This window comes from Vigna angularis, chromosome 1 (assembly GCF_016808095.1).
Source record: "Vigna angularis cultivar LongXiaoDou No.4 chromosome 1, ASM1680809v1, whole genome shotgun sequence".
Classification (NCBI taxonomy): Eukaryota; Viridiplantae; Streptophyta; class Magnoliopsida; order Fabales; family Fabaceae; genus Vigna; species Vigna angularis.
Genome location: NC_068970.1, coordinates 42322366 through 42340531, shown reverse-complemented (window position 1 = coordinate 42340531; position 18166 = coordinate 42322366). Strand labels below are relative to the sequence as shown.

The 18166-nt window shown below is 35.9% G+C and overlaps 1 protein-coding gene across 1 annotated transcript in view; it reads right to left on the bottom strand.

Moving 5' to 3' along the window:
- LOC108347888 (uncharacterized) overlaps positions 1–17155 on the bottom strand; it is a 60905-nt gene extending 43750 nt beyond the window's left edge. The window contains exons 1-11 of the mRNA XM_017587343.2: positions 16898–17155; positions 16285–16794; positions 14886–15250; positions 12479–13130; positions 12255–12341; positions 11910–11956; positions 11251–11360; positions 11059–11159; positions 5278–5370; positions 4271–4354; positions 3531–3614 (exon numbers count right to left, since the gene is read on the bottom strand). Of these exons, the coding sequence (XP_017442832.1) occupies positions 3531–3614; positions 4271–4354; positions 5278–5370; positions 11059–11159; positions 11251–11360; positions 11910–11956; positions 12255–12341; positions 12479–13130; positions 14886–15250; positions 16285–16794; positions 16898–16978 (2214 nt within the window). The 5' untranslated portion in view covers positions 16979–17155. The remainder of the gene's footprint in view (positions 1–3530; positions 3615–4270; positions 4355–5277; positions 5371–11058; positions 11160–11250; positions 11361–11909; positions 11957–12254; positions 12342–12478; positions 13131–14885; positions 15251–16284; positions 16795–16897) is intronic.
- Between the last annotated feature and the right edge of the window lie 1011 nt (positions 17156–18166).

The following is an 18166-nucleotide window of genomic DNA, read 5'->3' as shown; positions in this document are numbered from 1 at the left end:
AATTACTCTATTACTTAGGTTTGTGAGGAACTCAAAAGATTGAGTTTGTCCCGTAAAGAAGTAAATTGAGAAATATAAAGTGCTTCTGAAAGAATATGAGTAGTTTGAGGTTCAGCAGGCACATAGGTCACAATTAAGACTTGTTGAGAAATTTTTCTCTGACAAAGGATATCTAGCTCCATATGTCTTCTTCTTTGTTTATCACAGTAAATTACTACAGTTGTGTTAGAACTGTCACTTATTTAAAATAGTTAACTTGCTAGAATTGATTAATTTGTGTATATTACTAATTTTCTGTATCTTGGATGCAACGAATTCTTATAAATGAATAGATGACCTAAGAGATCATACACTCTCTCTTAAGCATTTTTTCCATATTTCTATCTCAAGTATCAAAGCATTTCTGTTTTTGTTTTCCACTTGCTGGTGAGTTTTTGGAAATGAAGATCTAACATGTTTGTTTACCGGTATTGAACCCAATGGTTGGTATCAACCTAATAGTTGCTTGTAAAGTACATTTTATTTTATAAAATACATTAATGAAACTTGTAAAGAAAGCTTCACTGTTGTGGACTAACTTAACTAAAATAATCACTATGCTTGTGGGACTAAACTGAATAAGATGTAACAGAAATAACCACTTTACTAATGTAGCAAATGTCACTCGGTGTTACAAAAACAGAGGTGTTATTCAATTACTCTGATAAAACAAGAGAAAAGCATAAGAATATAAAGCTCCAAAAAATAAACATTGTCGTATCAGAGATGCCCAGATAATAAAAAAACAACCAAGTGTATGATAGAAAGAAATAAGGTATTTTCAGAAGTTATTATATGCATCCCATTTGCTGCAATGATTGGCAAATGGCTGAATTTAACCACAGAACCAATAAGAGATGAAATACATGATCATCCATGTGTCTTCACTTCATAGTTCAAGCCTTAGCAAATTGGACCAGTTGGTTCATGACGTGGTATTGAAACCTATGGCCAAGTCATCTAAAGTTTGATTTTTTGTCAACCCATTCTGATAGGTTCCTAAACTGGGAACCTAATCAAGAACTCCCTCACAGTCTCTCACACCCAGAAAACAGAGAGAAATATATGGTGAATTGTGTATTATTAACAGAAAGAATAGTGTGTGTATACAAGATCCAAAGGCATAACCCTCTTCACAGGTCAATGGCCTGTTAACAAACAATGTACTCAAAAACTGCCTTCTAACTATCCAAACAATCTATTTATACAATTCCTCTACCTTCTATCCTAATCCCATTTCCCATTATACCCTTATATCCTAATTACCCTATATCTTAACATTACACCCCCCTCAGAACAACCTTGTCCTCAAGGTTGGAACCGGAAAGCTCGATCTCATGGCTCCTCTTCATCAACCTGTTACCATATGAAGGGAACCCACTAGATGCTGCCCTCCAATTCAGATCTGGAGGCTTGGGTGGTGACCATTTCTCCTCCAATGACTTCCATTCTTCCTCTTTCCTTCTTATCACCCCCAAATTCCACACCAAGGTCCACAATTCTACTTCCTTTATTTTTAAGGAAGCTTCTGACTCCCCCCACCTTCTAGCTAGTGTTGGATCCCCCTTACTGAATACCTTCTTCCCTCTTTGATTGAACACCCTAGTCAATACCGTTCGGTTTCGTCCAATAATGGTCAACACCGTTCGGTTCCGTCCTATATTGGTCAACACCGTTCAGTTCCGTCCTATATTGGTCAACATCGTTCGATTCCGTCCTATATTGGTCAACACCGTTCAGTTCCGTCCTATATTGGTCAACACCGTTTGGTTTCGTTCTATAATGGCTGATACCGTTCGGTTTCTTCCTATAATGTGGACCACCGTTCAGTTTCGTCCTTTAATGGTCAATATCGTTCGGTCCCCTATCGAACATTGCAGCTTCATTGCTTTTGGTTGAATAGGGCCTCCAGTCGAGAGAGTGGACAACTCTGTCTGCTTCAGGTCTAATTCTGTCTCGAACCGCTCGGCAACCTCACTTGGGATATTGCGCTCGACCTCAGACCGCTCGGCAACACTCGATCTACCGTTCGGTTCCTTCCCGCTAACTTCAACCGTTCGGTCTGTGTTGGTTTTCTTCCTCTGCTCATCCCCCAAGCTCACCTGGTACGGTTGGGTATCCTCCATGGGTAAACCCCAATCCTCTACTAGTACCTTGCCTATGAAATTGTGGCTAGCTCCTTGCATTCGTCCCCCAAATGACTCGTCTTCTGAACCGCGACCCGCCACAATCTTGAGGTCTTGTACAGACTTGTCCACCGTCCCTTTCTGTTTAGATGCTGCCAAACGCTCAACGATGGTTCCAAACCGTATCACCAGGGCTTCCTTCAAACCATTCCAAGAATGATTCTTGGCTTTCTCCTTCCAGGCTCTGAACCAGTAACCCGCGCTTCCCTTTGTGCTAATGGCTGCCCGGTGCACCTTTTCTTCCTCCTTCACCCCCTGGGTCTTAAAAACTGTCTCCGCCCTAGCAATCCACCCCATCGCATCAAACCCTTCGAAAACGCGTAAATCTACTCTCCTCTCCCCGCTGGGTTGCACTTCATGGCGTTCATCCCCTCTCTCCCCTTCCTCTTCCTTTCGCTGGTCCCAATGTTGATCGTTCTGGTTGTGGCCTCGACCACCCATGATTTCTTGCAAATCTTGGCGTATTAAAGTATAATCTTGGCGTAATACTGCATAATCTTGGCATATTGCTGCATAATATGATCGCAGCTCCCCTGTCTGCACCGCCATTCTATCAACCTCAATTTCTTTCACCCTCACCCGATTCTGGCGCTGGTTCGAATCCGGCAGGTCAGACCAATTGATAGGTTCCTAAACTGGGAACCTAATCAAGAACTCCCTCACAGTCTCTCACACCTAGAAAACAGAGAGAAATATATGGTGAATTGTGTATTATTAACAGAAAGAATAGTGTGTATACAAGATCCAGAGGCATAACCCTCTTCACAGGTCAATGGCCTGTTAACAAACAATGTACTCAAAAACTGCCTTCTAACTATCCAAACAATCTATTTATACAATTCCTCTACCTTCTATCCTAATCCCATTTCCCATTATACCCTTAAATCCCAAATACCCTATATCCTAACAGATTCTCTAATAAACAGTTGATTCTCTACACAATACTTGTGTATAGCCTTGTCTTGTTAGAATTATCCAATATTAGGCATTTTCTACATGCAACAAGAGCAGTACCAGCTTAAAGCAGCATAAAATGTTTTCTATTTTTATTTCCAATTTTTCCTTTTGATTAAAGAAGTGTCACTTTTGTGTGTTTTCAAAGACTCTGAGAAACAACGAAAACAACATTTTATTGTGTTCATAGTTCCCTGTAGAAATAATATTTGGAACAAAAAGTAAATAAAGTGTCATGTTTATAGTGAAAAGCGAAGAATGAATACCAGCATTTTCTAAAGTAAAGTGGCCCATAAAGTATACAGTACTCCACCACTCCTTTAATATAATGACAAAAGCAAGATGACCTACCAATGATGCTTCAGAGTACCGTGGTGGCGGCTGTGTGTGGTGCTCACAAGGTTCAGTTTGAACCACGCATAGTGGATCCCCTGTCTACAAAATAGAAGTTAATGAAGAGTTGTGTTGTAAAGGGTACAAATCGTGAGTAATTATGCCAGACATAGACAAAAAAGAAGTCAACAATAAGTCTCATTCTGCTAAAGGCATATGTCCATGTCCTGTGGAATAATGACTATCAGTATAATAAAATGAAATTTACAAAAAGGTAAATGATATCTGTCCCTAAAGAAATCAATATTAAGAAAAAAAAGGCACATGTTAACACTTTAAAAATAGTCATTTTGCTGCAATTAGGGATTTCAGTTGGATTTATGATTGATTCCCTTTGTGTTCTAACTTATTATCATAAATAGAATACACGTGTACCTTCTCTGGCCCAATATTCAGATATTTTTCTTCTCAATAGGCATCAGCTCTTAGGAATATATTTTTATCCAACAAGACAAAACAATAATAAAGAAAATAGAAGATATTATTATTATTATAATTATTATAAGGGTACATGTGGGTCTATCTGTACGTCTATCAAAGCCCCCTCCCCTTTGAGAAATCAAATGACCAAGCAAAACATAAGGAAACCAAAAACAGCAACCTATCTAAATAAACAGAAATGGCAGACTGCCATATGAAGAAAGCATCAAATGATTTCTGTAGTATAAATTATATCTTAAGATTTCAGAAATATTTACCTTGAGAGAATTTAGTACTCCAAATGTTTTATCAGGGCTGGAATCATCACGGTCTTTATCGTGAACAGCTTCAGCAACAACATCCTAGAAGGAAAAACCACACATAAGTCAGGGAAACAAATCAGTTATAGCTTCCTACTCATATAAAGGCACATGTAGACATTCTCTACCACAGCTGAAATTAGTTGAGAAACAAAACCAGTTTTGGGCAGCTTTCATGTTGACCCAAAGGTTAGGTATCTCAGAAACATATATGGAACACCCACCAAAAGAATGAAACAAAAATTCTGTGTCAAGTGAGTGCCACTAAAAATAATATAGATTTGAATCAAATTTGACCAACATTAAATCCTTCAGTCCCTTTTATCCAGTAAAGCATACAAATTAGAACCACAAGGATATTCACGCTGAATTTTATACATCTTTTGGGATGAGGAAACTCTGAAGTAACCTCTGCATGCATTATAGCAAACAAGACAAAAAGTCTTTCCAAAACATTTTATGCTCAATTTTATGAGACCTTGTTCAGAATCGAAATGTGTTATTAACTAGTAAGAAGAAAACACATTCCAAATCCTGTAACTTCAAGAAATGAATTTTACCAGAAAGCAATATTTTGTAAATCCAATTGTAATATATTTCATCGCAATAGCAAGTAACTTGCACAAAACTCAAGACAATACTAATAGTAAAAATAATAAGAATTTAGTTGATTGAAAATAACAATAATCATTAATATAAAAATAGTCATTACATTTGAGATACTATCAACATCACTACATGAATAGTAAAAATTGCAATATATTTTATCACAGTAGCAGGTAACTTGTACAAAATCTCAAGACAATACTAATAGTAAAAATAATAAGAATTTAGTTGATTGAAAATAACAATAATCATTAATATAAAAATAAAGTCATTACATTTGCAATACTGTCAACATCACTACATGAATAGTTACATATTGTATGCTACCAACATCAATTATTTGTTGGAACCAACCGTACCGTATAAACTGCCTGATACCCAGGAAACTCAACCATTGAACTCGCAGTACGTAATACAATAGACTTGTCACCATTTCCAATATCAAGATGTATCTGGAATAAAAAGAAAGTCATGAAAATGTCTGATCAAACATAATGCCAGATGGAAGCAGATGAATATGTGAACACAAATGTAATTTCAACAAAGAAATTGTTCATGACCTTTCTGTAACACAAAAAGAATATACCATCAGTAAACATGGAATAAATTAAGTTACCATGAATAACTAACACCTCTAACAAATTAATGTGCCATACAACAGAGCAACCAGATCCTATAAGGCTATCTGTTAAATGGTGAGAGTATTATGGTGATGAGAGTCCAGAACTCCAAAACTTTGCCATTCATATATTGAGTTAGACATGTAGCTCCTCCACATGTGAACATAATTGGAGTTCGTATGAGATGATAAGTTAATACTAAAATATATCTCTAGAATAGAATTACCGGTCTACTACTTGCCTATCATATTTGTCTTTGCATTTGATTAGGTCCACACAGATAATAAATAGGCTAAAGCAAAGCCAATGAATAATGTTCTTGTTATGGCTAATTCAAAATTAGCTAAGAAGCAGAAAATAAGAAAACCAGTTTAAATCAATATTGATGATTGTTCATCCAATGATGAGTGGATTATGGAAGATGAGTAGAATGAAGCATTAGGTTTGGAGGTAGACAACTTGGATTTTGGATGAAAACTTGGTTCCAGTCCAAGTTGAGGAGGATGAAACACTACATCAACATGATTTTGACATTATTGATTTGAATGGTGAAGATGGAAATGGAGTTGAAGATATGGAGATAATGATTTTAACTTACAAGACTATTTGCTTAAGATAGAATATTATTTTGTAACTAGGATAGAATTACTTTTGGAAATAGGATGGAGCTATTGGTTTATTGTTCTGTAACCAGGATGTTATGTTACACCTAATGATTTATTGTTTTATACATTTATTATAATTTTTTTTTGTCATGTTGAATTGACGTTCAATTATGAGTTGAGTGAGATATAAGGATTTTGTGTATGCATATATGAATTTCATAAAATTTGCAGGATCTTTCTGTCTGTGTTAGGATCTCCTAATTTACAATCCACATTACCCTTTCCAATCTCTTTTAAGATCTTGATTTTGACTACATTTCTTCCAATGCATGTTTGATCTTTATCACCTAGGTTCTAGTTTCACTCTTTGTTCTGTTTTCTTGATAACAGGTATCTCTGTCCTTTTCTTATAAAAGTATTTTCTTATAAAAGTAAAAAAGTAGCACAATTTTGAATTCTAAATTAATCTCAGCCAATACTCTAGGAACAAATTATAAAAATAATGGTTAGTTTATTATACAGTTTAAGGTCCGTGTAAATATGCAATAACTAGAAAGAATTTATATAAAAGAAAGAAGATTTTTATTCAATTCATTCAAAACAATACATCCACTTCTATATAGAGAGAACTCAAACTCTAGTAATAATTACAAGAGATATCTAGAATCTTCTAACAACTTCTATTAATTTAATATCCTACCAACAATTTTTAGTATTGCATTTAATATCCAACTAACAATACTCTCCCTCTAGAATTTAATATCCAACTAACAATACTCTCCCTCTAGAATTTAATATCAATCAATCCCAGCTTGCATGTGAGATCATGAAATCGTTTAATGGAAAGACCTTTTGTAAACAAATATGTTAACTGAAGTCCAGATGGCCAGATGGGATGTAAGAAGTAGTGATAAGACCATTATCCAATTTCTCTTAAATAAAGTGTCTATCTATTTCTGTGTTTGGTCCTATCATGCTGAACTGGATTGTGAGCAATGCTAATAGCTAACTTATTATCACAACAAAGGATCATAAGTTCTTCACATGCCACCTTAAGATCATTTAGAATAATTATCATCCATAATAATTCACACACCCCTTGTGCCATAGCTCAGAATTCATCCTCTGCACTAGACTTTGCAACAACGTTTTGCTTCTTACTTCTCCAATTCACCAAATTTCCACCCAAAAACATCCAATATCATGAGGTGGATTTTACTATCAGCAACAGACCCTACATAATCAGCATCAATATACACTACCATTTTTAATTTCTCATTTCTCTTTAACAATACTCCCCTTCCTGGACTTGTCTTCAAATATTGAAGGATTTTGTTTACAACATGTAAATGTCTCTTCTTTGGATCATGCATGAAATGACTAACGACACTCACAACATAGGCTATATATGGTCCGGTGTGAGCTAAGTAAATGAGCTTTCCAACAAGTCTTTGATATTGGCCTTTATTCTCATAAGAACTTTCTTCATCACTCCCAATTTTATGGTTTATGGTTTTGGTCTATAGGAACTCCAATGGTCTTGCAATCAATCATACATGTTTCTTTGAGAAGATCAATAACATACTTTCTTTGGGAGATAAAGATACCTTTCTTCAAGTAAGCTACTTCTATCCCACAGAAGTACTTCAACTTTCCTAGATCCTTCATTTCAAATTGAACAAGTTTTTCTTTCGAGAATTGTATCTTATGTTCACCATCTCATGCAACAATTATATCATCAACATAGACTAAGAGTAATCCAAGTTTACCTTATGGGGAACGCTTGATGAACAAGGTATGGTCACCTTGTCACTTGTATCTCATGTTCATCATAACATGAGTGAGCCAACTAAACCAAGCACGGGGTGATTGCTTGAGTCAATACAAGGCTTTCTTCCACCTACAAACTTTATTCCCTTCTTCAGTAGGCCTAAACCCTAGGGGAATTTCCATATAGACTTCTTCCTCTAATTGTCCATGCAAGAAAGTCTTTTTCATATCAAATTGTTGCAATTCCTAACCAAAATAAGTTGCCAATGAGAGAATGGTTCTAATTGCAGTCATCTTTGCCACTAGAGCAAATGTCTCCTCATAATCAACACCATAAGTTTGAGTAAATCCTTTAGCAACTAACCTTTGCTTTGTATCGTTCAAATGTTCCATTAGATTTATACTTTACATTATAAACCCATTTGCATCCTACTGCCTTTTTATCCAAAGGCCAGTTAACAATCCCACTACCTTTTGATCTAGAGGCTTGTTAACAATTTCCCATGTTTGGTTCTTTTCTAAGGCACTCATCTATGCATTCATGGCTTGAGCCCAATTCTCATCATTCAGTGCTTCTTGAACTAAAGTAAGGACCCTAATTGCATCAATGGCAGAAAGGAAACTCTAGTACTGCATAGATAGGTTTTTAGTAGTGTCACAAAATGAGAAATGGGATACTTGATACAAGATTGAGTTCCTTTCCATAAAGCAATGGACAAGTCATCAAGGTCAGGTTCACAATTAATATTCAAGGAAATTTCCAAATGTTCAAGGGTGTCAAAAGAAGGAACACTTACCCTCGGACAAATGAGTGGTGTTGTTATTGGATCAAGTTGGGTTGCTTTTGTCTCCTTTGATATTTTATATGGAAGAAATTCTCTCGACGACTAATTTCTAGAGTTGACCCTCTCTCTGGAACAAAGTTGCTCTTGTTAGAAGCAACTTCAGAAATATGGCTAACTTTTGGAGCTAACCCTAACTTGGGAACAAAGATGCCCTTATCAGAAGCAGCTTTAGAGATATCCATACGAGCTGTCTCAGGAATACCAAGGGTAGTACAAGATGCTTCTTGCATGAAAGGGATAGAAGATGACTCCAAAAATTTAAAAAGACTCGGCTTCAAAATAACTCTCCCCGTAAAGTTAAGGACGTTTGTAAAAAGATTTAGTTTCATCAAAAGTGACATTCATGGAGTTGAAAAACTTTTGACTCGAAGGATGATAGCAACAATATCCCCTTTTATAAGATGCATAGCCAACGAATATACATTTAACAGTTCTAGGATCTAACTTTCTATGGAATTGACTACGAATATGGACAAATACAACACATCCAAATACTCGACTATGAAGACTACAGAGAAAATGAACAAATGGACAGAAGGAAGATATGAACTCAATCGAACTCAGACCATCTAAGACTCGAGAAGGTAATCGGTTAATAAGATAGGTTGCAGTGAGGAGAACCTCTCCCCAATAAGATTCAGGGACTTTTATTTGGAAAAGAAGTGTCTGTGTCATCTCAAGAAGATGCCTATTTTTTCTTTCAACAATGCCATTTTGTTGGGGTGTATGCACATAAGTAACTTCATGAATAACACCATTTTCAGAAAGGAAATTAGACATGTCATGATTCACATATTTTCTCCCATTAGCAGAAAGTAAACGTATAATTGACTTCCCAGATTATCTTTTTATCATATGGAAGAATTTGACAAATAAAGTAAAAACTTCAGATTTTTCTTTCATGAGGAAAATCCATGTAACATGGGTACAATCATCAGTAAATGTGACACACCATTTAGCACCAAAAATACTACAGTTTGGCACCCAAAGGTCGGAATGAATTAAATCAAAAGGATGGACACCCTTTGTATTACTAGGAGGATGTGGCACAATGGTGTTTTGCAAGTTGACAAGCATCACATTTAAATGAACTTTAGAAAGGAGAGATGTCCAAGACGACAACAAAGAAGCCAAATTTAAGAGGACTCGTAGTGCAAGATTGGAGACAAGAGGTACCTATTTGTGTACTAATACTATCTTTAGATCCTAAGTTGTTAAAACAATACAAACCTCCTTGTTCCTTAACAGTTTTGATCATCCTCCACATGGAAAGATCCTAGAAAATACAAAGAGTAGGAAAGAAGGTTACAAAACACTTCAGGTCATGGGTAAGTTTTTTAATGGAAATAAGATTATTAGAAAGGTTTGGAACATAAAGAACATCTTTAAGGTTGAGGAATGGCAAAAGGGAAACATTACCACATCCAATTATTGGGATATGAGTCCCATTGGCAACATTAATGTGATTACCGAAAAAAGAAACCTATGATGTTGAAAAAGATGAATGAGGGGTCATAATTCTTGTGGCACCAGAGTCAAGAACCCAAGAGTCCTTACATAAAGATGAATTGAAGATCTTACCAATCATAGCTACAAAGCAGTACCAGAAAGTGACTTACTGGTAGACTCCATCCGAGATTTAAACATTCAATTTCAGCATGCAATGCATGTATCTCTCAAGTTAGAAGCTCAACATTGCTTAAAGGAGCTGCCATGCTCTAGATGTGGCGGCAAATGACAGAAAAAGCTCCAACAAAAAACTTAGCAACAACTCCAACAACTCTAGCGAGGGTCAGAGGACAACTCCGACAATGGTTTTGACAAAGGTTCGACGAGACTCCACCGAAGGTCCAGCGAGACTCCAGCAAAGGGCAACGACTCTAGCGAAGGTGAAGGTCTGACAGCAGCTTCGGTGGACAGCAAACAGGATGCGAGAACAGAAAGAACCACAAGTTGGGTGCACTTCAGGCAATCCCAATATTTAAAGGAAATGGGTGCACTTCAGGCAACCCTAAAAGGAACCGTAACTAAGACGATAAAGAACAAATGCAGAAGAGAGGTTCCCAAGATCGGGAGTTCTGATACCAACTAGAAAGATTTAATATAAAAGAAAGAAGAATTTTATTTAATTCATTCAAAACCGTACATCCACTTCTATATATAGAGAACTCAAACTCTAAAGTAAAAATTACAAGAGATCTCTAGAATTTTCGTACAACTTCTACCAATTCAATATGCTCCCAACAACTTTCACTACTGCATTCAATATCCAATTAACAACACAATGTATGTAGACTAACCTGCTCAATGACAGCAGGTTCCATTTGACATGAAACTGTTCGTGACCAAATAAGTGTGTACAGCTTCAAAGATTCTTCATCAAGTATCCCAGCAAGCATTGCTGAAAAAACATCAACAATTAATATTACCAGCAGTCACCTCTGTACACCATTCAAGTAAAATATTCACAAAAGAAGCATGTGTTGTAATACATGGCAACTTGCGTATGTCGGTTGGTCTAATAGCTTCATGGGCCTCTTGTGCATTTTTCACCTTTTTAAAATATTTTGGAGCACTTTGTGCCGCAAAATCTTGTCCATACCTGATACAGAAAACTCTTATTCATGCACATGAAAAACAATAAAAATATTTTCTATGGCTTGGTTTTACTTCTATTGTTTTAAAGAGCATACCAAAGGTCTGTTTGGATGAGGGTTCTCCCATAAGCATTCATTGGGGAAAAAGTAATTGGAAAAAAAATCAGATTTTGGAAAAGCTAATATGAGGTAATTTCTACAAAAGTGCTCATGGAGAAGTATATTTCACTTTTTGCCTCTAATTTTCTTCTCCTAGAAGTGCTTATAGAAAAGTTTATCCAGAAGGGTCCATATTATATTCCCACATAATCTCCTTCCTTTCAAAGTAAAACTCACTTATTAAATTTTTTTGAAAACTATATAATGGTATAGTATACACTAGCATCATTGTATCTGTAAGGTTTAAATTCCATTTTATATTTGTGTTCAGTTAAATAGCTAGTAATGGGGTCACTCGGGTCGCATAGATACATATATAATACAAACTCAGTAGTAATAATGAAATTCTGAGAGCAAATATAAGAATAAAGGTAGTTTGGAGAAATGAACATCACCTTTCAATGATCAACGAGCGTATATTAGCAACAGCTTCGTCAGAAATCTAAGTAAATTCAAGGCAAGTTGTTAACAGAAAGAAACTCTAAACAAGATTACTGGGCTCACAAGAAACTCTAAGCATGTCATCCACACAGGCAAACAGTAAAAAATAAAAATTGTTATATGAAAATCATGGGTAATTGGTGATCACTTTTAAACAGGCAAGACTCATGACATGATTGTTACAAAAGAGAAATGTGGGTGGGAGGGAAGGGGATACAACATACAAGAATATTTGGAGATGGTACAATCAGCTTTTGTGGACAAATTAATCATATTTATGCAACCAAAGAGATACCTACATGGAATCCATCAGTTCTTATGTATGTTATTAGACCCACTGCTACACCATCAGAGAGTTCAACTCCCTCGTAGAGCTTCTGTGCAAGCTGCACTTGAAAGGCAATTGATATTAATGATAAAAAATAAGTCTAGAAGGCTTTGAAATTTAAACATGATTAAATATTAATTCAACATTCATGAATAAATATGGAAATAGATTAGGAATGAAGAAAAATTCTAGTACCTTCATTGTGTGACTTGCCGTGAAATGTAACTTGTTTGCAGCATCTTGCTGAAGTGTTGATGTTATGTAAGGTGTTGGAGGATTTCTTCGAGTTTTGCTTTTCTTCAAGCAAACAACATGAAAATTGGCTGAGTCTATATTGCTTTGAATATGTCTTGCCTCAGCATCAGAAGTAATTGAAAACTGATTCAACTTTTTTGAATCAAAATGGGTCAAGCGAGCAGGAAAAATAAAGTTCGTGTTTGATCCCAAATCCTCCTTTTTCAATTGAACCTCCACAGTCCAATATTCCTTCGATTTAAATTCATCAATTTCCATTTCTCTATCACATATAAGAGCAAGTGCAGCAGATTGAACTCTTCCAGCTGACTGACAACCAGGTAACTTCCTCCATAATAGAGGAGAAATATTAAACCCAATCAAGTAATCAAGAGCCCGCCGAGCAAGGTAAGCTTGAACTAAATTTATGTCAATCTGCCGTGGTGTTTGTAGGGCACCTTTTACAGATTTTTCAGTTATTTCTTGAAACACTACTCGTGCTAAGGATATGTTATCATGTAGAGCACCCTGTTGTTGTAACATCTCAATAATGTGCCAAGCAATAGCCTCCCCCTCTCGATCAGGATCTGATGCAAGAATAAGGTTTTCTGCTCTGCCAAACAACATAAAATGAATTAAGCAAGATACATATTATCAACTACCTATAATGCAAACATACTTCAAAATTGGCATCATATATGCATTTTACCATACTGGATACCCAAAATTGGCAGCCTTGGTTGTGTTATCTTCAAGATCTTTTGATATATATTATTTTATTTAGATAGTACTTATGATAATTATCATAAGTTGAATAGAATATTTTTATTTTGATTATACTTGTTGGAAATGGAAGTATGTTGTTAATAGTTAAATCATATTAATAGTCAATCAATGTATTGTAGGAAATAGTTATTTTAAAAGGTGTATTGCAAGTTGTGAATTATATTTACATTTATTATCTTTTAATCCTCCAGCCTATAAATAGTTACAAATTCAAAAATATTTTGTTCATTTCTTATTCTCAAATGGTATCAAAGCTCCCAATTTAAGAGAACACTACTTCCAAAAACAACTTTTTGTAAAACCCTGCCTGGGCAATTTGAGAGTGCTAGAGGCTCTGAAAACGTAACCAGGTGTCAAGTTCTGCTAGAAGAAGAATTTTATATAGAAGGAATGGGAATTGAACTTATATGATGCCAATTATGCAATGTCCATTATTTAACTGAAGCTTTACAAGGCACTGTAATTTCACCAAAGAAAATCTAGTAACTACGACGATAAAAAGCATGTTGTAGTGACCAATTCTGTGCTGAAGCTGAGATTCAGACTATGGCTCAAGGCATTTGTGAATAATATTGGCTCAAGATTATGTTAGAAGATTTGAATATTATATGGAATGGACTAGCGAAGGTTTATGCAATTAATCAGAAATCATAACTCATATAATCTTTCTTAATATGATCAAACTAAACATATTCAGGTGGACAGACATTTTATCAAAGAAAAACTCAATTGGGGATTGATTTGCATTTTGTATATTCTCCCAAGAACAACTTCAGGATATAACAAAGACAAAGCATAACAGCCCCATTTTTGAAATAATAGTATCCAAGCTGGAAATGAAGAATGCCCACTGACCAGCTTGAAGAGGAGAGAATAGAAAATTGAAATAATAATGCGAAGAAGCTTAAATCATATTAGTAGACAATCATAATCAGTCCAATGTATCATAGGAAATATGTGCCATAGACAATACTGTAATTTCAACTTTTTACTGACTTTTGAATTGTATTTGTCATTATTATCTTGCAATCCTCCTGCCTATAAATTGAAATATTGCTAATGCCAGGTGACATAACAACAGAACTCAATTTAGAAAATAATTTTCTTATTTTTCACAATGATTATGCCTTTCTAACAAAGTTTTCAAGAGGTAAAAACACAATGATGATAGTAAACCAATATAAATCAGCAATATTAAATAAAGAAAATCAAACTAATAAAATCTAGGCAATGTTTAACAATGATTATATTTTACTCAAGATGTGTTGTGCCCGTATCTTTATTTAAAAAGAAAAACTGTCCTATTTATATATTAATTGTACCCAATACACATACCCACACCCACTCCCATCCAGCACAGTCAACATATGCATTAAAAGATGGAAAGGAAACAAAACCACAAGTAATAATGACAAATCTGCATTACTCTAGTAACACCATATTGAAAAGACACCAAGATTAGCTCCAGAAAGATTTTACAACTGTAACAGCAAAACACACACCCCAACAAAATATCCATTATACTAGTATATCCACTGCTGCCAAAAGCAAAAGCAAGTGGGATGAGGGATGGGAAATGTACCCGCTCAAAGCAACCTTGATGCTCTTCAGATGAGTCCAGGCAGGTGCCGGAACCTCCCACACCATGCTAAAATCTTCATCAGGTCGAACCGACCCAGACCTAGCTGCCAAGTCTCTCACATGACCATAGCTTGGCAAGACTTCATACATATCACCAAGGTATCCCTTAATAACCTTTGCTTTTGTGACAGACTCCACAACCACCACAGACTTTCCAGAGGGAGGATACAATGGCTTGTGTGTAAAACTCCACAGTGGTTTCGCCTCTTCAATCAGAATAGAATTCCCATTTTGCTTCTTCAACTCATCCTTCACAGAGGCAGAATTATCCACTATTTCTTCAATTGCGCTGTCAGCTGAACTTTTCTGATAACCACGGTATCAGTGTCATTCTTGGAAGTACAAACACAGGACAAAAACATGATATACAAAATCATCTAAAACTAACAAAAAAACATAAATCACGAGAAATAATGTTTCAAAAGTAAGCACTGGTCACAGACATAATAAATACTAAAAGCTATCGAAATTATTATAGTGTTTTGATTTGTATTGGTACAAAACAAAATTGTAAACAATCTATATATAACAATACGACAAAAAGTATTCAAAGTGACCATGCAGTAAATTCCTAAGACAATGAACATAAGAACATAAACAACTAAAATGTATTAAGTTTCTTCAAAGGGCTAAAAATTAACTTATAATTTTAACTTTTACAAGAGCTTTCTGATTTAAGTTCTCAAAAGCTACTAATCTTAACGTAAGCATAAGCCACAACACAATAAATTAAAAGTGGTATAAGATCAAGGTTCAATTGGATAAACTTTTTTATAAGCACTTACAAAGAAGAAAAATAAATAAAGCAAGTTCGTGCCATAAATTAAAATAAACTTATGCACGAGTTAAAATCGGTTTTATCAATAAACTTATCTCGTTTTCGCTTTCCTATTTTCTTCTCCTGCGAACGTCAATGCCATTACTTCAGTAACGTGCATCATTGTTTTCTTATTTGAAAACTAGTAGCTAACTACCCATTACGAACCTTTGAAACCTTCTCCTAAGATATCAGGTATAAAATGAATTAAGTTTCTCATATTTCTCATATAATATAAAACCAACTAATACGCTTCAGCTTCAATAAAAGCTCTCGCATGTAACTTCTCCATTTATTTTAATTTATACATAAACTAATTTAAATTTACAAAAATAAAACTTCATTCATTTTATCTTTTTATTCAACTGCATAAGTTAATTACAGCTTATATTTAATTTAGTTTTTCTTTTGATTTTCTTCTTATGTAAGTACACTTCTGTCGGTGTCAATACTGACATTACTTCAGTAGCGCTTCAGTAGCAGATATCGTTATTTCCTTAATTGAAAAGGTTCGATTGCTAACCTTGGAAACCTTCTTCCTCTTCAATTTGGTAGATTTTCCAGAAACTTCTGCAACACACTCCTCATGCTCCGAATTGCTGGCAGCAGACACCTTCTTTTTCGGCGAAGGCTTCTTCTTCTTCACGCTTTTCTTCTTTGCAGTTTTCGCAACCTCTTCTTTTCCACTCGCAGCGTCGCTTACTACCCCGCCGTCCTTCTCCTTTCCACGAACGACGACAGCCTTCACTCGTTTCCCCTGCTTCCCACTATCCCCCACGCGCGTGGAGAACCCCTTCGAGAAGAGCCCGTGGTCAAACGGCGTCGTGCAGTTCGCGGCGAACGGAAAACCAAAATAGTCACCAAACAACGTCGTGGACTTCACTGCGAAAGAACGAGCGGGGATCCTCTTCGCGGTCACGCCGCGAGGGAACAGTAGACACGTTCGACGACATTGGAAGGTGGTGCCGGTGATGACCGATGAGGCGTGTGGTGAGAGCGCGTTTATGGGAGGCTGTAGCGCCCTGAACTGCAACTGCAATGCGACGCCCAACCAAAACACAATCACGTTATTGCCACGATAACAAGATAAATTGAAAAAAAAAATAGAAAATTACGGGAATAAGAGAGGGAGTGACCATGAAGTGACGAAGGGAGAGAGTGTGAGAGGAAGGAACTGAGGTTGAGGTGGAGAAGAAGGTTCTGTGAAGTTGAATCATTGTAGTGTTGTGTTCATTTCATAGATGGTTATGAGTGAACTGAGGGTTTTGTTATCAGAGGAAGAGGGTTTAAGAGTAACGGCAAAATAAATGGCGCTGCCTCTCTGCTATTGATAAAAGCTGCCTTTGTTCTGGATATGTATATGGAAGGAAACTAACTGGCTGGGCCATGCTTTTCCTCAATTTCTTCTTCCACTCTCATTCTTTCGTATGCAATCCCTAACTTTTAAGATACCGCTTTTACCCTAACAAAAGGTTATTAAAATAAGGTTAATTTAAATGGTTTTCTTCTCCTTGCTTCCCACACTACCTTCGTTCTCCTTAGAAATAGCAAAAAAAATTCATGGGTATGAGTATCCATGGGTAAAATCTGCGGCGGGTAGTTACTATTCACAGATATTTATTATCTGCAAGTAATAGGTGGTGGATATTTTAATACCCGCTTCTAAATCGGTCGGGTACGGATAGTATATTATCCGACCTACGGATACCCGTTACCCGTAAAAATAAAATTATATATTTTTTTAATTATATTTAATTAAAAATAAAATTATATTTTATCAGGTTAAATTTAATTAAAATTAAATTTTAATTTATATTTAATTTATATTATATAAATATATTTTTTGTAATTTTATTTCAAAAATATATAAAATATTTTTTTGCGGGTATTTGTGGGTACCCGCGAGTATTTTCTAAACGGGTACCCGTGTGGGTAGTGGGTCGGGTAGCGGGTACAATTTGATTCGACAGGTCGGGTTGCGGGTAGGCACTATCTATGCCCGATTCACCTGTAGTCATCCCTAGTCCTCACCTGGTCACTGCATTTATCTTCTTGTTATTATTTTTCTTCTTCTTTCTTTCTCAGAAAGCAAGAACCCATACAGTGGTCCTTGATCGATGGTCAAGAACTCATACAATGGTCCTTCTATGGCCCTCGACATCACCAATCGTACTCCTCCACCGTCTTATTCTTTATATGTGTCACCACCAACGACAACACCAGTATTGCCACCGTCACCTTGTGCCGCTCAATTGCCTCCATCAAAATAGCACTCTCCGCTCTCATTCCGCACATCATCACTATGTGCATGGAGAATACATGAAAAAGGAGAAGCACGCACAACACAATGTCTTCTTCATTTAGGTACATGTGCGAGTTTTATCTAGGGATGACAATGGATCGAA